At 32.7% G+C, this 23,324-nt stretch overlaps 2 protein-coding genes across 9 annotated transcripts in view; both read right to left on the bottom strand.

Annotated features, from left to right (window-relative positions):
- LOC148627154 (plexin A3-like) overlaps positions 1 to 1,669 on the bottom strand; it is a 44,671-nt gene extending 43,002 nt beyond the window's left edge. For both annotated transcript variants that reach the window (XM_088568623.1, XM_088568612.1), the window contains exon 1: positions 1,511 to 1,669. The gene's annotated coding sequence lies outside the window, so the exon portion shown is untranslated. The remainder of the gene's footprint in view (positions 1 to 1,510) is intronic.
- Positions 1,670 to 8,034: 6,365 nt separating this feature from the next.
- Positions 8,035 to 23,324, bottom strand: part of LOC148627155 (plexin-A1-like) — a 91,138-nt gene continuing 75,848 nt past the window's right edge. For 2 of the 7 annotated variants that reach the window (XM_088568733.1, XM_088568714.1), the window contains exons 28-36: positions 22,962 to 23,118; positions 21,733 to 21,894; positions 20,342 to 20,442; positions 15,435 to 15,515; positions 14,849 to 15,003; positions 14,069 to 14,216; positions 13,630 to 13,761; positions 10,454 to 10,537; positions 8,035 to 9,891 (exon numbers count right to left, since the gene is read on the bottom strand). In XM_088568733.1, coding sequence (XP_088424859.1) covers positions 9,799 to 9,891; positions 10,454 to 10,537; positions 13,630 to 13,761; positions 14,069 to 14,216; positions 14,849 to 15,003; positions 15,435 to 15,515; positions 20,342 to 20,442; positions 21,733 to 21,894; positions 22,962 to 23,118 — 1,113 coding nt within the window. In that variant the 3' untranslated portion in view covers positions 8,035 to 9,798. Of the gene's footprint in view, positions 9,892 to 10,453; positions 10,538 to 13,629; positions 13,762 to 14,068; positions 14,217 to 14,848; positions 15,004 to 15,434; positions 18,809 to 20,341; positions 20,443 to 21,732; positions 21,895 to 22,961; positions 23,119 to 23,324 lie in introns of those variants that run through there. The other 5 variants (XM_088568725.1, XR_015919897.1, XM_088568755.1 and 2 more) reach the window with 5 other exon arrangements.

Genomic DNA, 23,324 nt, shown 5'->3' on the forward strand with positions numbered 1-23,324 from the left:
CCGAAGACTACGCCTATAAAATTAATTTAAACAAAACAATCCAAATACGGTTACGTTTATATATAGCCATAACATATGTATAAAGACCAAAAATCCAGCTAAATTGAGCATTCTTACGCCAATGAAAAATTAGATGTAGACAGTACAAAAGCGAGTCTAGAATTAATCATATAGCCCCTTTATATTAACCGCTACAATTTTTGCCCCAAAAATTCTTGCGCCTAGGACATTCTATTTACCGATAAGACAATAAATCCCCCCTGTACTGCGTACCGCGGGAATTATTTATCATTTATTTAAAACCTAATCAAGAAATAGGTGAAATGAAATATCAACAAGATACGCGCTTACCTGTGTATCCATTATTGTTATTTTTTTACCCAGGTGAAAGTATTTTTAACCCAGAAGATTGTCGGCAGTCTTTGGAAGTAATGGAGAAAAATAATTAGATCAAAGATATCAATCTTCTTTGATGAAAACAATGTTGTGTTCACAATTTTCTGTAGGTATATTCGGCATTTATTGCTTCGATTGCATACTACCAACTTATATCATTGAATCAGCAAAAACCCGTAGAATCAGAACTGAAGAAATTTGGCAGCTAATAAAGCTTCAACTAATGCTGAATATGTATGACGCAAAATGTAAACTTTAAGTGGTTACAGAGTATTAAAGACATTTTAGATGAGTGTGGGCTGTCAAATAGTTGGTTAAGGCAAACTTTTCTGAACAGTGAATGGTTGCAAGGTTAAGCTTTATTTCACTGATGAGTGAGACAATTTTGGCATGTGAGTGCCAAGTGAGCTAAAACAAATCTGATTAATTGTGTAAATTGACTACAACTATAAACAAAAGAGTGAGTCCTCTTGACTACCTTAATCAATAAGATAATATATCTATCATGTTTGTTGATAGTTTTATGTGGCCTGTATTGTATATATATCTATCATGTTTGTGAATAGTTTTGTGTGGCCTGTATTGTATAAATGTCTATCATGTTTGTTAATAGTTTTGTATAGCCTGTATTGTATAAATGTCTATCATGTTTGTTAATAGTTTTTTTATGGCCTGTATTGTATATGTCTATCACGTTTGTTAATAGTTTTGTAAGGCCTGTATTTGTTATGTGTCTTTATACTAAATAGTGGTTTGCTGATATAAACATTGTTGTTGTTTGCTATTTAAATAAGGCCACCTAAAATTAAGTGGACGACCTTTATTAAACACTGTGTATTGCCCATTATCTATGTATATCTAAAATGAAATAAAAATAAGATAAGAGAAACCTATGCAATGCAATTATACGAATTAAATGTTACATTTCTGATATTTCATTAGCATGAAAAAGCGTTGACCAATTGCATATTTTGGACGACATGAAGCGCTAGCGTGCTTCATCAAAAATGTGCTACGGTCAACGCTTTCACACGCCGATGAGACACCAAAAATAAACATTCAATTCTTAAATAATGTCTAATGATGAGAGATAATAATACAGAATATTTCTTACCTTACCACCCTACTGATGTTACATCATTGATTTCGAAAAAGTCTGTTTTTCAAAACACAAAGTAAATCCTAGAAACGCTTATATTTAAAACATCCGGGAAATAAAATAACATTTTACTTCATAGTGACACGTTATTTTATACCTTTTTCAGTTGTATTGATAGTCAGTAATATGATATACATCTTCAGAACATTGAACAAAAACTGAATATTTTAGTTAAATATCCACGGTAATGTTATGGTTTTGATTTCTCACTAACAGAAAACTTCATTTTGAATTTATATATCCATTTCTGAGAAATTCAAAATACGTCTGTAAAGAAACATTTCGTGCATATTGTATTAATCTGATAAAGGACGTTAAAGATTGTTGTAACAAAGAAAAGATTTAAATTGCTGTTATATTTGAACTTATTAATGTATCATTACACCTAGATTCAAATATATATTCTTGGTAGAGATTCCTTATACTTTCTAAGAAACAATTCCAAATCATCTTCCAAATATACAGAGGAAGAACATATTTGTCCAGTGTTGTGGACGTGTTTTCAACAAACAGTCGGCATTCCAATGGGAACAAATTGTGCTCCTTTACTTGCTGACCTATTCCTTCACTCTTATGAGGCTGACTTATAGCTGATCTGATCCGAAAGAAAGAATATCGTTTGGCTAGATCCTTTAATCTCAGTTTCCGCTATATAGATGATGTATTATCTTTAAACAATCCTAGTTTTGGGGATTGAATACATCGCATCTACCCCAAAGAACTTGAGATAAAGAATACTACAGACACTGTGAAGGCAGCCTCATATCTTGACAAATACTTAGAAATCAATGGTGAAAGAAAACTATTAACCAAACTTTACGACAAACGTGATGATTTTTCATTCAGAATTCTCAACTTTCTTTTCATCTATGGCAACATCCCTACAGCACTTCCGAATGGAGTGTTCATATCACAACTCATACGTTATGCCAGAGCTTGCCGAAACTACGCAGACTTTCTGTATCACGCTAGAACTCTAAGAAATAGGCTTCTGGAACAGGGTTATGTTGCTACAAAATTGAAGTCATCACTACAGATGTTCGTCATGATGGTCATCATCATGTGCTCGTGGATCGTTATGGTGTATCCATCTGCACCATGAAAACTGATGTATTCAACGGGTCATAGTTTTCCTTTCCTCGTTTGTCTATCCCGGACTTGACCTTTTATGAGCAACTCGGTGGGTGTTTCTAATAAAGCAGAGGACGCTACCCTACCAGTGCACCTGGTCCGTGCTCCCAGTTTTAATTGAAGGCCGAGTTGCTCATTTGCTTTTGTTACTTTGTATGCATGATTTTAGTTACTTTGTGTTCTTTGTTGTGTATGTCTGTTTTCCATGTCTGGTCTTTGTCCCTGGATTACATTCTTTTGATTACCACTATAACCTTGGTTCCCTTGATTACTCTTGCTCAAATTGTAAATTTTCATACAATCTAAGACTCTGTTTCCTTTTAAGCCAGATAAAGAAAGGTCATAATTTATTTTAAAATTACCAAAAGTTGACAAAAGGTACCCATCATACAACACCTGTGTGATTAAGATACGGGTACACTCAAAGTTAAAATTTCTCTCACTCGAACTGGGTTCAATAGCGTTAACCCATTACTTAAGAGTGTTAAAACTTCCCTGACTTCCACAAACATATCTAGTATTTGACTATTTTTGACTAATTATTTTAGTTATTTTACATATGACTAGCTGATGATAGGTGTCAGGAAAACACCTTATCACCGTGGTCAAAATACAAAATATAAGCCTTATATTTGTACCGTGGTCGACTTTTATCCATTAATCTCCTAGATCAGGGTTATATTGCTACAAGATTGAAGTCATCACTACAAAAGTTTATAGTCGTCGTCATGAAATCGTGGATGGTTACGGTATATATGCATCTGCACCATGAGAGCCGATGTGTTTAACCGTGTCATAGTTTTCATCTCCTCTTTCGTCTACCCGGGACTTAATATTTAATGAGCAAATAGGCGGGTATTTCTAGATAAACAGAGGATGCGTACTCTACCGAAACACCTGGTCCATGCTCTTAGATTTTGATGGAATCCGAGTTCCTTATTTTGTTTTATTTATTTGTATGTGTAATTTTTGTTATTTCATGTTGTTTGTTATGTGTGTCTGGTTTCTCTGTCTTGTTTTTATTCTATATTCTTTTGATTTCTGTTCGAATCGGGCTTCTCTTGATTACTCTTGCTAAAAAAACCGTAAAAGCGCACATTAGTAGTAGATGTCTTGACCATATTAGAATATATCGAATTACACTAAATATCACCAACAAAAAATAAGTATGAGATAGTCTTTTTTGGGGAAATGTAAGTTTGATCACAAAAAGGCATGGATTGTTATATAGGCGCAATATTGTATGAGTAACGAGATGTGGAATAAAAACATCAAATAGCAACGGATTTCTCATCGATTAAACAGATCAGTTTAAATACGTTACTTACTTTAATGTCAAAGTAAGTTACTAAAATTTTTGTTACTTCGATTATGTGGTAACAAATTCATTTGATCTTTTGAATTTGTCTTGGCATTCATCCGTAAATTCTCTCACTACAATTATGTGAAGTACCTCAGATTCCTTCGTGAGAATATAAAAAAGTCGTACAAATCTCACTGACAATGGAAAAATCGACTACAATGCAGTAGGTATTTTGAAGATTATTTTATGTTTTACGCTGAAAAACGCAAATGTAAAACACATTTAAAAAATGCTTTTTGTTCAATCGAAAAATCTCGACTGAACGTCTTTGATAATAAAAAGTAGATTGCAGTTTGTGTTTTTCGTATAGTAAGAGTATTTGTTTAAAATTCAAAGCCCTCCTGACTGTATCGCAGACCAATTATATGTGGTTTCAGACTTTGCACACTGAGCCTGTATATGATTTTAACGTTACTTTTTGAAAGCAACGGTAACAATCCCGATCGAACAAGTGTCGGTACGAGGATACATAGAATCTATTAAATATACAGTATATGGGAATGCAAACCCTAAGTTTGATGATAAATTCAATGAAGATGATTTCATATGCAACTATCTGTTCAACTTTATTGGATTTCTATATAAAACAAATACCTATGAGTTATAAAAAGGCATTAAATACCCGATGTCAGTTTTTTACTACAAAAGCTAGACATAATATACTAAACCAGAGTCTTCTTAATATCTTGTTTAACAAGACACCCCTTTTTCATCATACATTTTCTAAAAGCGGGTTGTAAACAATCAAAATATTTGGGATTCTGACCATAAGAACTTCATGACTTGTAATTTAAAATACAAGAAACTTATAGACAAACGTAATTGCATCTCTGAATATTCAAAAATAAAAAAGAAATACTGTACCGTCTATATTCTAAAATAAACAAAACGTTAGAAAACTAGAGAAAGGATACTGTTTTAACTATTATAGATAGGTCACAAATTCTTGATGTAAACAAACGAGTAATATATCCAGAAAAACTTCGACTTGTAACTATCCAAAAAAATCACTAACAAGCTTTATCCGAAATGGCAAAGCCAGTGGGTAGAAACTTTTAACAACGAATTTAATTGGGATGAACTTTGGAATGTTAGGAATTGTTTAATAACACATCCAAAATTAAAAGAATTTCATTGGAAATTTATACACAGCATATTGTACGGTGAAAACTGACTGCAAGTAATGTCAAATGGCAAATGTAATTTTAGTCACGAAAAAAATTATATTGAGACCATAAAACACTTACTCTATGATTGCATTGTGGTCAAATAGATTTTTAAGGATTTGATTAACATTTTAGTTACATGTTATCATGGATTATTAAATGTAAAACCATATAACAAGTCAAATGTATTTACTTAATGCTTACAAGAAGCACAAATGCGGTAACCTCTTAAATTCCATTTTTCTGTATTTCTAAATTCATGATATGGAAGAGTAATCAAGGTGACCAAGGTTATAGCGGTAATCAAAAGAATGTAATCCAAAGTCAAGGTCGTTTCAAGAACATTTTGTAATAAATTTATTTCAGAAGTAACACGCTTTCTGATTAGATAAAAAAAAATCGTCTATCATCTCAAAGACCAAATTTTGTAATGTAATTGAAACGTCATCAACTTTTTAGAATGATTTACTATTTCTATCCTTAAACTCAATTATAAAGAATGACTGTAATATTTTTTTCTGTAGATTAGAAATAATCTCAATGCCCGTGGTGCACACTTGAAAATAACCTGCTACACATGTTATTTAGTGGCACCACGTGATTGAGGTTATTTCTTCATAGAATGAAAAAAAGTATAACAGTCATTCATTGAATGGAATGTAAAACAGTAAACTAGAGTATAAAAAAAAGCCTGAATCACTCGTCACCTAGCTTGATCAGCTAATTTGTTTTGTAAAATTAGCCATGTTTTTTTATTGGTAAAACAATTCCAACGCTCATACCTAAGGAAAATTCATATCAACTTTCATTGAAATCTGAAGTTTGTTTTACAGAAAAAATATTTTTAAAGTAATAACATCACAACTATCATAAAACATATCCTATAAACGCATTAAATCCAACACGGATTTACACGAAAATTCATATCAGATGAAGATTTTAACCTTTTATCAGAATTTGAGTAGACCTAACTGTTTTGGAGATAAAAGCGAAAAACTTCAGCCCGACTTCTATGTTCTGTTCAAGTAACGGCAGTAATGTTTGTCTACGGATCACAAATCCCCACATCAGTTCTAGGCAGAATACCCTACGGAATATTCATACCTAGTTTGGATCTTATTGGTCGAGTAGTCTCATAGGAGATTTAAAATAAATAACACATAAAAATAACATTTAAATTTCCAAAAAGGGAAATAAGTCAAACATGAGTGAACAGAATTTCAGGAAAATTTGATCACCGATAGATTTCATCATGGTGAACATTTTCATATTGTGTCATAATTTGGTGATATATGCAAAAGAACTGTAGTCTGACCCTTTGTTCCATTTTGAGTAACGACGTTAATGTTTGTCAATAGATAAAAAATCTCAATATTAATTTTAGACAGATCACCATAAGGAATGTTCAAAGCAAATTTTAATCTAATTAGTCCAATGAAGTAGTATAAAATGAGGATCGATATCTAAGTGCAGGTTAAGCTACAAGGCTGACTTCACAGTGTCTGTAGTATCCCTCATCTCAAGTTCTTTGGAGTAGATGCGATGTATCAAATCCCCGAAATTAGAATTTTTTAACAAATACGTTATCTATATAGCAGAAACTGAGATTAAATAATCTAGCTAAACGATGTTCCTTCTTTTGGATCAGATCAGCCATAAAATCAGCCTCATTAGAGTAAAGGAATAGGTCAGCAAGTAGAGAAGCACAATTTGTTCCAATTTGAATGCCAACCGTTTGCTGAATAAAAGGCCACCACACTGGAAAAATATGATAAAAAATCCAACATTTTCAAAACATCTTCTTCGGTATATTAACGGTTAAGGGATAAATGCAAAAACTGCTGACTGAGCTCTGTTTTATTTTTATTAACAGAGGAAATGTATTTCGACGGATAAAAATTCCTACATTATTCCTGGGCAGAATACCCTGTGGAACATTCATACCTAGTATGATTATATTTGGTCCTGTAGTCTCAGAGAAGAGTTTAAAGTTTAAAAAAGTTGATAAAGACAAGGACGACGATGGACGCCAAATGATGACAATAAGTCGCATGGCTTTCAACTGTGTAAAGGTGTAAATGTTTATAGATTTGCTTAAAGCCAGATTACCAACAGCAGTTTGTCACAAAAATGGTTCGTCGATATGTCATACCACATCATGTGATATTCTTGATAAGCCGGAAATACATTATTAGCAGTACAATTTACACCTCAAACAAAAAATGAGTCAAAGATAAAGGAATAAAACAGTATTATATAGCTGAAATATTAATGGATTAAATCTACGAGTAACTCACATTGCAAATCGAATGCTTTTGATCAGGAATAAATATGTTCGAACGAAATAAAAGTTGATTTAGAATTTAGAATTACTATTCAAGACATAAACGGTTTTGAAATTATTCTCGATTGTGCGTAAAAATCCTCCGCAATACAGTTTAAAAAAAGTTACTATTAGAGAATACCTTTCAAATACAATCATGTCAGCGAACTTTGTTACAGAACGTCGTTTTTCCCATAAATCATGATTTAAAGTTGATAGAAAACTGAAGACAGAGGATATTGCGTAATGATGTCGATATCCGAGTAAAAAAGGAAATAAAAACAACAACAACAAAACAAACTCAAACAAATGCTAATTATAAAACATGTGTTTTTAATTTTTTGGATAAAAGTACGACTGACAGATTTTTTTCAGTCGATGACAAAAATACAAACCCATATAATTTATAAGATATGACAATGTATGATTTCAAAAAATCACATTTAATAATGACTCGAAGAGCGATGATCAGCTACAAATAAATAAAATATGGATGTATCATTAGAAATTTTATTAAGTATGTTATTTTCACAGCCATTTTTCTATTTTTAAAGCAATAATATGCTATTTACAGCATATTTATTTATATTGAAAATAAAATATTCAGTTATCATATTTGTAAACATGAATTTACAGTTTATTGAAACCACTAGATAAAATAAATGTTAATTTCGAGAATCACAAGCATTCCAGTAATTTAACGGTTATGCTACTGTAATACTTCATAATAAGGATTTAACTGGGGATAATGTTCCTTCCAAACCTGATACATTTATACTGTAAGATATGAATTTACAAGTAGTTTATCTGTTTTTGTTTTTGTTTTTTTTTCATCATTTAAAAGATCCCTTACAAAAATACATGACGGTTCATGGCAAATTAAATGTCATGAGAAGACTGTCATTGTAAATTACCTAAATGTAAAACAAATCCTGATTTTACTCAATTGCTATATAGTATTTAAAATGTATTTTAAAAACTTAGAACTAAGGTTTCATGTTCCATGTTAAGCCGTAAGATATAATAAGGTTTCATTTGTGGAAAAGCATTTAAGGATCTACAATAACGTCATGCACCTAATATATATTTCAATAACCCGTAATGGACCTAGTCTTATCTGAACACAAAGCATTAACAGTAAAGAAGTCGAGCAATAGGAAACTCTATCAGAGAATCACTCGGAACATTTGCCAAAAGTGTATATTTAAGCTAATAAAGAAGGCCGGAAAAAATTAATGCCATATTTTTATCTATAGAGAGAATAATTGCAATACAAAGATAATAAATGAATTCGAGTATTTATATTATTTTGAGATCTAATGACAGATACATTTTGGCCTTAAGTCTGTGCTCTGAGTATTTTGAGGAGTATTGATTGATTGATTGTTGGGGTTTAACGTCCGAGCAGCAATATTTCAGCTATATTCAGACGATGAACATGAAACGGATGATAAAATGAACATGAAATGATGATGAAATAAAAAACGGGATGGGACTCAAGGACAGTAGGGTCGACAAATTTTGATTGCCACTAGCAAAAGGGATGGATGGGTAAGGTCGGGCAATTTAGCCTCCTGTGGCGGAGCGCAAAGGTTCCTACTCCTATCGAATACCACAGCAGGGTTCTTTAACGTGCGAGGAACGTGGCATCTTTCCCAACACGGTGCACCACTATGGTTTGCGGTCAGGTTTTCCATATTATAGCCTGACAACCCCAGCATGTAACATGCCAGGGGTACCCCATTCCACCATCTGGGGCACACATCCCAGTTGCTCTGTGGGCAGAGCGTCTAGCCCCCGGCTAGGTTTCTGAGCACTATTTAGTCGCCTTTTACGGCAAGCTTAGCGCTGCTGCAGGCCTATTCTTTTGACACCCGGACCTGCACGGGGCTTTTGAAGACTAAGAATTATATGAGGTACGAGTAAACCAAATGCAAGATAGTATGAACAAGAGCCTCATGGGCAAGCAAACGCTGTCCATTTATACATGTGTATATCTCTGTATGGTGCAATAGTATAAAATGTTTCATTTATACATGTAAATATCTCTGTATGGTACAATAATATAAAATGTTTCATTTGTACATGGATATATCTCTGTATGGTACAATAGTATAAAATGTTTCATTCTTAAACATGTAATATTTATATAAAATTTACAGAATAAAAAAAAAACTAATTTGATAATAGAAATACACTTAGTTCAGATATTAGTACATTTGTAGAATTTGAATAAAAAAGTTTTGTAATTGCTTTAAAATTATTCTTCTTCCATGAGTTCAAATATTTCTTCAAGTTTTGGTCCAAACTGAAGACTTCTACTTTCCTCCATGTCTTCGAAATCCATCAGAATCTGATATAAATAAATAATAGTTTGTAAGTTCCAATTTTCTAATTTACCTTAAAATATCAATATGGTGTACAAACATATTTATTGCTGATCGTAATGAAACAGTAAAGAACCAAGCTTGTTGGAATCCCTATTTATATATTTACGACACTGTTTATGTAATAAAAATTCTTAAATCGGAATTTTCTTCGAGAAACAAACCTCATTAGTTCATAAAAAAATAAGATTTTCTCTTATATTCATTTTGATATTTTAAGTGCACATGTTGCAATGTTATACATATACAGTTGTTTCAAATAAAGAATGAAATACAAATAACAGAATAACACATAAAAACATAAGACGTATAATTACACTGATTGAGAACATACAGAAAAAAAGCACATGAATAAGGTGTAATGGGTATAATTAGAGTGACATTTGTAAATCAGCATTGGATTATCTAAATGTATAATATTAAAGGCGTTTAGCTCTATTTATCACTTTTCTTTCCATTTAATTTTTTTGTCCAACATGAATGATGTGTAATTAATGATTTTGTAATGTAATAAGTCTGTCGACCTACCTTGTCTCTATATTTGGCAATGAACAAATTATAAAGCTGATGTATCGTGGACTGTTGACTGAGTTTCACGTCTTCCTTTTGCATCTATTCAATATTTACAAAAGTGATAATATGAACATTTCATATATTTTTTTTGTAGTTTCAAAGTAATCTTAGGATTTGTGACCAAGTTCACATAATGAATGAAAACAAATATGAATGGCAATTTTCGAAAAGAAAAGTGAAAAAGATATTGTCATTAAAAGTACGTGCACTTTACTGTTACAATTTGACCCGGTCAAATTTTGTAAAACTTAAAGCTGCATTAGCTGCGAAATTTGTTCAGTTCTGATTCTATTGAATTTTGCTAATTTAAAGAAATAAGTTTGTAGTAATGTAATTGAAGCAATAAATGTCGATAGTACCCACAGAATATTGTGAAAACAACGTTTTTTTTAATCAGAGAAGAACGAAAGTCTGATTTAATTATGTTAAATACTTTAACCTTGGTAAAAAAAATAACAATAACGGATACTCAGATAAGCACGTGTCTTATGACCATATTTGAGCCGCATTATATCACAATACGTAAATTTCAAAAGGATCCCTGCGCTGTATTCGAACTTTCTTTTACGGCTTCAGTTCACCGGTCTTTCTTGCGTTGAATAACAATTTTCACTTTGCAATCAGATTTGTTATTAAAGAAGCGACCCTTACAGCACATGCACGGATTAAGGTCACCAGAAGTCACATGCATACGAACTTATCTGGGTCGATTTTTTGTCTTGAAAGACAATAAATATATAGACACATATTTCATGTACTCAATGCATCTTATTTGTGGATATCAAATGAAATTGTACAAGGAAAGTACAATTTGGTAGAAATAATTTAAGGTATATTTCAAAAAAAACAAAAATGACAGTTAATGCAGCTTTAAAAATTGGTGGATATATTGTTTAAATGCAGTTAACCATTTATACATAGACAGATGTAATATATATAATGGTAAACTGGTGTAACTTAAATGAAGAATTGTATCCGGAACGTTTCAGTCCCTTACCGTATTAGGTTTTCCCTGCAGCATTGGACGGCTGATTTACATAATACCTTACGAACTTTTGGAACTAAAATTGCGAGAGAATGAATTCGAAATGGTGTATAATTCAATGAAATTTTTTAAGTCCAATGGCCGTAACTTCTGTAAAAATCATTCAACCGTAACCAAAATCGAATTTCCCTGTAATATCTCATAGTACGACAACATACAAAAGATAATATTAATTGGTAAAAGCATTACAAAAAGTGCGTAAAACTGTTAATTCACTGACATTTTCTAAGTCTAAGAGCCATAACTTCGTTAACGTCATTCAACCGTAACCAAAGTCAAACTTAATTTGTAACTCTTCATAATAAGGCCACATACCAAAAAAAAACTTATTTGGTAAAAGGATTACAAAACAAGTGCGGAAAACGGCATTTCAATGATTCCTCGTGACGCGGAACAATAAGTAAAACCTAATATCGCAACTCCAAAATACACCAATGTTGAAAAAAAATTGTAAGTTAAACACATATATCACATATATGCACGTGCATGCTATGTATCTACATATTAATGTACTAGCAAGTAAAATGGTAGAGTTGCCTCACCCCATTAGACTTCTTACATGTATTATATACTTGGTGTGGCTGTATTTGTATACTGTTACAGATCCTCTATTGTCTTACTCGATACCATCAGAGGTTGTCCTGTTCAGTTACTTCATGTGCTAATGTTCGCGCTCCAGATTGACTTACGAGGAAGTATCACTCGGTTAACGAAAGCTATGTTTTTATATAGCCAAGTTGGCCATGTGGTCTAAAGCGTTGGACTAACTGAGTGCAGGCGGTGTTGCCGTAGATGTCAAAGAGGAGAAGGGGTTCGAATCCCGCTGAGGGAGCGACCAAACAAATTTGCAACCTCGCACGCATCGATTCTAGAGTTCGGATGTAGTTTAGACTTGATTATATATATGTATGCATCCTTGTATTAAAATACTATGTTGATCCTCGCTGTGCATGCTATGTATCTACATAGTAATGTACTAGCAAGATGGTAGAGCTGCCTCACCCCATTAGACTTCTTATATTTATATATCATCAACATTTAATAATTTAAGAAGCGCCCAGGAGCCCAAACTGCTCCCCTGCTTAATTTTTTGCATTTCAAGGGCAATTATTCTATTATGGAGTTGTCCGACAATTTACACCCAATGAAGACTTTGATAGGACTTATCATAAGAGTCATTTCATCAGTTGAAATTTTCTTTTTATCTATAAATAGTTTTCTAGGTACTGGCTAAAAACTGCAAAAATATACTTTTGCACCTTTCGAGGGCAATAACTATAACAAGGAGTCAACATTGGTCTCCGCACAATTGTGTCGGACATTTTCAGCAATTGAATGTTTCTTTCTATCTATCTATCATTGTTTTCAAGATAATGGCAAGAACTCTAACAAGGAGCTATCTGACTACTTTGACCCAACGGAGACTTTAGTGCGCCTTATAATAAGGAATATTTCGGCAACTGACAGAATTCTGCAAAACCTAACGGTTTTGGAGATATATGCTAAAAACATATGTCTGACCCCTATGTTCTATTTTTAATAAAGACAGTTTCTTGTCGGATAAAAAATACTCACCACAGTTCTATGCTGAACACACAAGTTTGGCTCTGATTGGTCTTAGACTAGTAGTTTCAGAGTAGAAGGTTTTTGAAAGAAATGACATTAAAAACAGGGAAAAACGTCGAAAAAGGAATAATACGAAAAATTTGCCAGAAATTGATCTCATTATGCTAAACACTGTTACCCAAAATTTGGCCAAACCTAAAGGTCTTGGATATATATGTAAAAACTTCAGTCTGACTGCTATGCTTTTCTTCTGTAACGACAGGCATGTTTTTAGAGGGATAAAAAAAAATCACATCAATTCTATGCTGAACACATTAAGGAACATTCGTATTAGGTTTGATTCTGAACTGTTCTGTAGTATAAGAAAAGAAGAGTTTTGAAAAATTGTAAACGACATCGAGGGACGACGACGACGACGACGACGACAAACGCCACACGCCAACGGCCAGGTGAGCTAAAAAAAACTCCCAAAAAACTAGAACAGAGAATAACAACAAAAAAATAGTTTAAGTAAACATACATCAGATAATTGATCTAGTGTCCTCCAGAAGTCGTGATCGCTCACTGGCTCCATCTGACTATAAAATGAACCAACGGATTTTCTGTATCGTTCAATGTCTTTGTGGAACAATAGTCGTTGGGTAGGAGATTCCTGTAAATTATTAGAACTACATGATAATCAATAAACAATCTACCAAAGTTTGGTGTTAAGTCTGATTCATAAAATATACACGTTTTTAAGCAATAATTTCAACTAAAAAATACCATAAAAAATTGCCGACTAAAGCAACTAACAACTAATATGTCTGGTCAGCCATTTCCTATATTGATTGAATGATACATATGCCTTCTAGATTTAAGTTTAATTGTTTTTCAATAGGTAAGATAATATATCAAAGAATTAATGAAACAAAGCATGACAAACCCCATGTTGCAAAATGTCAGTCGTACATTCATACCTTATTGACTCTAAATGGAGACTGCGTCAGACTTTCTACAAACACCTGACCTAGGACGTCCATAACATGGTCTACATGTTCAGGAACATGAATATCAAAAGCTGCCTGTGGCTTAGCGATCAATGGCGCCCAAATTCTAGTAGCATAACTGAATTAATACAAAACAGATACATATTGTTGTAATAACATTTTTTTAGATTGATACACCGATAAATCAAACAAGACTTTTTTTTAAAAATAACCTACAGATGAGATCAGTTCTATCCTCTCACAAAGCTGTCAGAAGAACCGTTTTTATGACAGATTTATAACAGTTCTAAAGCCAGCTCATCTGCCAGTTTTATCAGTAGAACCGGCTCTGCTAGTAGAAATGTTCTCGTAGAGTCGGGACTGGTAGAACTTTCAAAAGAGGTGACTCTAGAACTGTTCTATGACACGTTTAGAACCGTCTCTCCTGACAGCTCGCCCGATAGTTTAGAACGTATCTTAAATGTACTACTCTATAGTTGTGCAGGAGTAATCAAGAAAACCAAGGTTCTGGCGGTAATCAAAATAATGTAATCCAGGGACAAAGACCAGACATGGAAACAGACAAACACAACAAAGAACATAAAGTATTTAAAATAATACATGTCATTTTTTTAGTTAATCTGAGAAAAGAAGTTTATAAAATATTAAATTAATATTATAAAAGTGTCAAATAAGACATTTAAAATTTATCATTGCTTTTACGAATTTTAGATAAAAAATGGCCCTTGAACTCATAAAATGTATACTTACCACTCATTTTTCCAAATCTGTAAAACCTCTGGGTCCACTGAATTTGCCTTTCCTATTTTATCTAAAGCTTGAATGAAATAGCTGACTGGCATAGATACACACTCAGGATCCAATAGACTTTCGAACATTGAGTCAATATATTTTGAGAGCAGCAACTGTCAACAAATATTTAAAAAGTTACTATACTTATTGCAGTCGAAGATGATGACATACTACAACACAGTTAAACTATAAAACAATAACCAAATTATACCTTATGTACCACCTAAAATACATCAAAAACAACTCATTTTAGTAAACTTTTAAATACGGCATATTATGAATGATTCTGATTATCTGGCTAAAATAACCTTGTTTGAACTCAAATATTCCATTGGAAATACATATACCTAGTCACAGGTTTGCTTTTTCCGGGTTTTGCCTGGATATAGCCATTTGTAATATAGACATCATCTGTTGAATGTTCCTTCTGACATTTGTCAACTGTTTATCAGTTTTCTCTTTATTTCATTGCAGCCATCCTCTGCATCGGCAATAATAATAAAAGGACCGAACTGTACATTATTTATATGTTTATGTAACTTACTTTAGTGTGAAATAATCTGTTAAGGTAGATATCACCGATGTCACGCTCTAGGTTCGGTCCTTCGTCGACGTGGGACGTTGACTAAACAGTGTAATGATAAAATATCTATTACATGTATACTAGAATATTAAGAACGTTCTTAAATCACTTCCTTTTCATAAAACGTCAATATTTACCGAACATACTTTAATACATTTCTTTATCTTTTTACAAGTTATTTTAATATGACAATTTCTTGTTTCGTCGGTTAGATGAAGAGTTGATGATCCAAAGAGCATTTTTTTTCACTTTCCAAACTTTCGAATAAAGGTTCGTTAAGCACATTTGGAATAAAAATAAAACGAGTTTGTATATGTATATCTTACAGATAAAGTCATAATCATCTTAGCTAAAATTGAAATAAATGCACGTTTTTTATTTGAATATATCTGTTTTAATGATTTTTTTATTTGTACAATAATGATAGTTATATTACTAAAACATAGATACAAACACACACAAAAAAAAAAAAACACAACGAATCTCGGATACCATTCATTATTGATTCTAGTGGGCCTAATTCGCTTATCTGTTAAAAATAGGACAAATAACTGTTAACAGGAATTGTCATATAACTGGAATACATAAGACTTTCTCTAGTCATTGCTATTGAGCTATTTATTGACTAAAGGTACAATTTCTACATATTACAGATTTAGTTTGAAGCTAAAAACCACAGAACTCGTCATTGTTGGTATTTCCAAGTTAGAAACTCTTATGAGGAGTCGTCACACAACTTTCACCCTATGAAGACTTCTTAAGGACTTCTGATAAGAAAGGAACTTTAAAATTTCTTCGAATCACATTTTCCAAGATGAAATCTTAAAAATTACAAAACTTGTCAATTTTTATTTCCAGAGGCCATACAACCAAAAGGAATTCGTAAAGCAACTTCGACTCCATGAGAACCATCGTAAGTCTTGACTAAAAGATCATTTTTCCTTTATTGAAGTTGTTTTTGCATCTATTACAGTTCTTGAGTTATATTCTGAAAAACTTAAACTTCAATAAGGAGTCAATCACACAAACTTGGCCCTTTAAAGACTTTCATGGGCCTTGTTATAAGCACCATACTAACAATTAAATAGTTATTGCTATCTACTACGGTTTTCATATTATAAGATAAAAACTTTAAAAAATGTTTAACGGTTGTCAAATTGTGAGCTTAAAACACAAAAATCGATTTACGGTTTTCAAGTAATGAGTTATCATTTACAAAATAGTCTTTATGACCTTCTAAGGCACTAACTTAAATACGGAGTCCTACATTTCGGCCAAATGATGACTTTTGTAGAGCTCATCAGGCTGAGAATGAAAGGTCGCATTCAGTTTCCAGAACTTATTATAGTTTTTGAGATACACATAATTGTTTTACAAATAGTAAAGGCAATCATTTTGACGCTTGATCTACATAAGAGACATAATTTGTAAAAACGTATTGATGCCGGTTACTAAATTTGTTTATAATCCACGAAGCAAAGAAAATTAAACGACAAAAGACATCGGATGCAAAATGGTAACAATAGTTCACATGGACCATTGGACCAGATATTCTCTAAATGAACAGGAAATTAATCTTGTGCGAAATTATTTAGGTACTAATCTAACAAAATGATTGGGTGTACGTATCGGCTTTCAAATTCTATATATATTTTTAATCTACTATATTGTGGCACTACAAAAATGTCAAACGCCGGACAAGCCATTGTGTGTGAAATAATAATATAGCAGAGTTAGAAGACACTAAAATGGTAAATGAAGTTATTTCTGTGAACAAAATTATTATTAATTTAAAGCAGCTACCTAGACGCTTGAATATAGTGCATTTACATTTGACGTGTTATTTCATCTACCATAGCAACAAAATTGACTACAAGCAAATAATACAATATACATTAGACCGACTTCATTTTCACACTCCATGTAAACGGAAATGCTAAAGAAAACAAAAATGATACGCAATTTCTTACAACTAATATTACTTAATTGACGAGAATAAAAAAATATATATTGTGCAGTTTAAAATGACCGATATAACATTAATCTGCAAGACCGAAGTTTTTAGGTTATTGAGAGAAGAAAAAGTGTGTCAATGACCACAAAAAGTTTATAAACTGTCCTATTTTTATTATTTTCTTTATCTGTGGAAAAGCAGGGTAGGAATTGAAAATATCAGGTGTTACCAGGTCAATACTGCAACTTTACAATTAATATGATATAGGGTATAGCTTATGGGTTGTCTTATGCTGTATATTGCTTTTTTCTTTGTCGTACTTAATTATTTATTTTTACTTTCGTGTCTTAATTGTGTTAATGCAAGCGTCCTGATCATATATATTATTGGTTACGTTTTAAACCCACATGTGCTGATTTCTCCAAAAAAAAACATACCCTGTTGATGATGATAACACAACTAACATTAGAATCAACTTACGTATCACGCTAATCGTCCAACAATATAAATATATATCATGTTAAATGTTTCATTAAGTATTGTCTAGTTGACTTTATTGAACAAAAAAAAGACCAATAATATAATGCAACCTGATGTAAACATGATGATAAAGCGAAAAGACGGTTGTTAGCTGACACCCTGTGCTGTTGCCACAAATTTTGTTGAGTACTAGTGTTTTATTTTCAGGAAGTTTTTCTTCCCATCGTTCATTTATGATGTATAGATTATGTTATACAAACAACAGGAGATGCTAAAATTAAGATTTTTTTAACTTTCCAGCTTAAACAAGCATTTCAAAATCTTAATTTTATCAAACAGTTTAAATAAAAAATGGGCTAAAGGGGAATCAGTTTCACCAACTAAATTTGTAAAAAAAATTCATATTCTAAAACGACTGGAAATCTCTCGTAGAAATTTTTTTACCACCTGGTTATTAAACGTCCCGTAAAATTTTAATCGCCAGCTTAGAATTGGAGATGAATGTTTATCTAATCAATTTGATTTAATTTAAAAAATTCAGTTCTCTTATTAGATACGAGTGATAGCAGAATAATTTGTTTTTCTCCCAGAGTCACACAATCCAAAAGAAAAGCGGTAAGAAAGAAAGTTCAGGTGAAATTTAACAATTCAGTATAATGAATTATCATACCAGAAACGTATCATTTAAGTGATAAAACAGAGTAACACAATGTATGTAAACTGATGATGCATGCTTCAAAATCGAAAGTAAAACGTTACACACAAACAATAAGTATGACTTTGCTAGATGAGTTGTGGTAACATGCACTTGTAGGAAAGCTACATAAACAAGGTATTTCAATAAGCATAGGTAAGAACTTTTACCATATAAACATTTAAGGATATACTGACCAATGAAATCCTGTCAGGATGAAATACATATACAGAGTTTGCATGCAAGTAGATAATTGAGGTAAGTAATACAGATTTCACAGAGAGTTCGAGGTTGTTCTGACTTAAAATTATATTACAATAAAGTCGGGCATGTCCCGAAACATACCAATCAGACAGCTATTACTTTGTTAGTCAATGGTGTAATGGTGTAATTTTAATTTTAATCGTTAAAGACAACAAGCGGCAATTCGTTGGATGGTTAGGTGATTAGACAAAATAATAATAATTGATGTCCAAAAACTTGAACTTAAAATTGTAAAAAGATACAACAAATGTGTACACAGCTCACTAATGGATACCCAAGCACCAATCCCCTGAATTTCGGGTCAAAATAAAACACCTTATATTATCGCTTTTAAGGAAGAGGAACAGCAATAATAAAACCCATTTTCTTCGAATTGTACAATTCAATCATCTTCTGATTACTGAATCTAAAGTGTACCCATACTGTAATTGAATGAAAAGTCGATATGTTATGTTAACGTTTAACATAATTTTGTTTGCATCTACAAAATTACCATCATTCCTCCGGGAAAGGATTTTATATTCAGATCGAAACAGGAAATTATATTAGTTTATACAGATATACAGACAGACAATAGACATTGGTTAATTACTAAGTTAATGTTATGTACATTTGGTATAATACAGACAGAAGTTTTGCAAACTACAGTTTAGAAACCTGTTGAAAAAATGTATAATTGTCAAAAACAAAAAAAACAAATAGTCATCCATGATTATCAGGCCTTCCAGTGTCAAAAGAATAGGCCTGCAGCAGCGCTAACCTTGTCGACTAAATAGTGCTCGGAACCCTAGCCGGGGGTGCTCTGCCCACAGAGCAACTGGGTTGTGTGCCCCAGGTGGTGGAATGGGGTACCCCTGGCGTGTTACATGCTGGGGTTGTCAGGCTATGATACGGAAAACCTGACTGCAAACCATAGTGGTGCACCGTGTTGGGAAAGATGACACGTTCCTCCCACGTTAAAGAACCCTACTATGCTATTCTCCCGAAGTACGAACAATAGGGCTCCGCTACAGGAGGCTAAATTGCCCGACCCTACCTACCTCTCCCTATCTCCAGTGGCAATCAAAATTTGTCGACCCCATTATCCTTGTGTCCCATCCCATTTTTCATTTCATCATCATTTCATGTTCATTTTATCATCCACTTCATGTTCATCGCCTGAATACAGCTGAAATATTGCTGCTCGGGCGTTAAACCCAAACAATCAATCAATCGACCAAAACGTTTGAAAAAAAGTGTACTTGAAATTCTTTAATAGAACAAAAATGTTATTATAATAATATATTTCAAGCGGAGTCCGAGTTGCTCATTTGCTTTTGTTACTTTGTATGTATTATTTTAGTTACTTAATGTTCTTTGTTGTGTATGTCTGTTTTCCATGTCTGGTCTTTGTCCCTGGATTACATTCTTTTGATTACCGCTATAACCTTGGTTCCCTTGATTACTCTTTCAATTAAGTATGCATATCAGGCTTACCAAATGCCATTTCTGAAGATTTTCATCCTTTTCACTAGCATCAGACATTAAGAGATTCACATCTTCAAATGAGGTGCTTTCACTTTGCCCTGTAGTGTTCACTGCAATCGTTAATAAACATTCATTGTTCGGTTTAAAACTATTCATATTTTAAAGTAGCACTCCAGATAAGAATCATGCAAAATTTGATACGTAGTTGAAATGACTACATATTTTTATTTTTAAAATGCTGAAGAAAACAGAAAATATTACGTCGGTTTTCAAAGAAACCGTGTTCTTAGAAGATAAAATTCATATAGACTGCGCTATAAAATTCAAAATTAAAGGGACAAACCTTGTTAATGACACTAAAATACAATCGAAACTGTTGGGTTTTCCATCTAGATTATCTCCGAAGAGCAGACAGATTAGAACGAATTATTATACATTTCTTCAAATAGACTTATAAAGCAACTGAATCACAAGAATAAAAATATGTAGCCTTTTTGGAGGTGTAACACATATCACAGAATTTGCATGATACCCTACCGGTGCACCTGGTCCATGCTCCCAGTTTTTAGTGGAGTCCGAGTTGCTCATTCGCTTTTGTTACTTTGTATGTATGATTTTAGTTACTGTATGGTCTTTGTTGTGTATGTCTGTTTCCATGTCGGGTCTTTGTCCCTGGATTACATTCCTTTGATTATCGCTATAACCTTGGTTCCCTTGATTACTCTTACAAAGACTGATACTCAATGAAATATAATGTCCTGTCTAAAACGTTTTTTTTTTCATTTAACTTAAGATTTATTCTTTTCGTTCATAACAGGAGGCTGCATAAATTGTTGAAAGACACTACCAACAGAAGAGTAGTCAAGCACACAGTTTAATGGAAACAATTGAAAATAACAAGTGATATGCTAGAGTGTCTTTTTAAAAACATCTGTTCATGTTTTCATGTAGAAAATTTCATTAGTAAATAATTCAAGGTTTCGTTCAACAGAACCTTACTGACAAAAATAATCAAGGAAACCAATATTCTATCGGAAAGTAAAAGAATCTAAGGATAAAAACCAGATATGGAAAACAGGCACACACATCAAAGAACAAAAAATAATCAAAATAACACATCCAAAGTTACAAAAGTAAATGAGCAACTCGAACTCCACTAAAATCTGGGAGTATGGACCAGGTGCACCGGTATGGTAAGCATTCTCTGCTTTTCTAGTAACACCCGCCGAGTAGCTCATAAAAAGTCCAGTTCATGGTAGACGAAAGAAAAAAAGAAATGAAAGATTTAACAAACAAAAATGTTTTTTAGTTTAATGATTTTTAAGTTACTTATTTAATTTACTGAAAGTAACAAACTCACACAAATAAAAAGTAAATAATAATAGCTTTAGTGTTCTTACTGTAAACGTCATCTTCTTGAACGCCATATAACAGTGCCATCCTACATTCATTTTTAACTTTATAGTGTGTGAGGGTATTAAGTCGCACATGTTGGTCGGTACGTTCACTAGTCTGGTCTATATCCTGAAGTAAAAGTCTTCCCGCATGGCCTTCTTTCCATTCTGAAATAATCAATACAATGAAAATATGTAGCAATAGTTTTTGTTCATTTCATGTTGGCATATGCAAATTATTTTGTATGCATCTTTTACGATATGCCCTTTATTTTATTTATTTTGTTTCTAAAATATAGTGCTTTTATTCTGTCAAATGTATTTTACTTGACGTTTTATGAGCTACTCGGCGAGTGCTTCTAGAAAAGCAGAAGACGCTTACCCTACCGGTGCACCTGGTCCATTTTAGAAGTTTTTAGTAGAGTCCGAGTTGCTCTTTTTGGGGACCTTTTCGGAGCCTACATCTCGAATTTGAGAACAATTGTCATCTCAGAACTACGATTGATGATAAAAGAGACGACTTTAATTTCAATAATATAAATTTTCCTTACCTGTGTAGCAAGATACCTTCATCTCCTATATATTGTATTGATATTTCATAATATATTCGCTACGCTAGAGCAAGTACTAATTATTCTGATTTCTTTAAATGTCAAAAATATCTGCATAAGAGACTCATGAAACAGGGGTATGATGAAATGTGTCTCAAAAAGTCTCTTACCATATTCCTTTTTTTTAGATATCAGTCTTTGGTTGAAAGATACTCAGTTTCTTCTAAAAAATTATTAATGACTGTTTTTTTTTTGTTAATTGTTCTTTGTGCTGATGTGACCGCTGATTCACTGATTATGACGCAATAGCATACACATGCTATTTAATCACCACTGGTATACTCACGCCGCAATGGAAAAGGGAGGTTTATAGCTCTTTATCTTTGCCAGATTATTTTTGATTATGGATCGGATTAGTGTGCACTTATTTTGTTGTTACCCTTATTTATTATGTTACTTTGTATGTATTATTTTAATTATTATATGCTCTTTGTTGTGCGTGTCCTTTTTGTCTGGTCTTTGTCCATAGATTACATTCTTTTCATTTCCGGTAGAATCTTGGTTACCTTAATAGCTCTGTCATATGCCGTTAAAAATTGGGAATGATTATAAAATTAAACAAAAACTGTACAGCTTTTCTTGCTTAGATGAAAAAATGAACGAAATAAATGACAAATACCTTACCTAGCTCTAGCTCTTCAAATTTCGGGATTTCAGAAGCTGGTCTGTTTTTATAGATTTGTGCACAGCACTTCCGTTTTACCTGGGAGATTGTATCACATTCTAATACCTTGACCTGATAACAGTGTTCACTGTTACCGTTCAGGTCAATATTTAATGTCTGAAACGAGAGATAATGACAGAAATTGGCGACCGGTCAGTGATTGTGGTATTCAACAATATATATGTACATATCAAAATTATGTGTGAAAGTTCCAGTTCCAGTTATATAATTCAACATCGGTCAACTTTTTATATCACTTGTTTGTATCATATCATCCATGGTGTGATATCGCAATATCTAGCTGTCAAGACGTAGATAAAATG

The sequence above is a fragment of the Perna viridis genome, chromosome 1 (assembly GCF_037379345.1).
Source record: "Perna viridis isolate PV_CMFRI_1.1 ecotype Kerala chromosome 1, ASM3737934v1, whole genome shotgun sequence".
In the NCBI taxonomy this organism is placed as follows: Eukaryota; Metazoa; Mollusca; class Bivalvia; order Mytilida; family Mytilidae; genus Perna; species Perna viridis.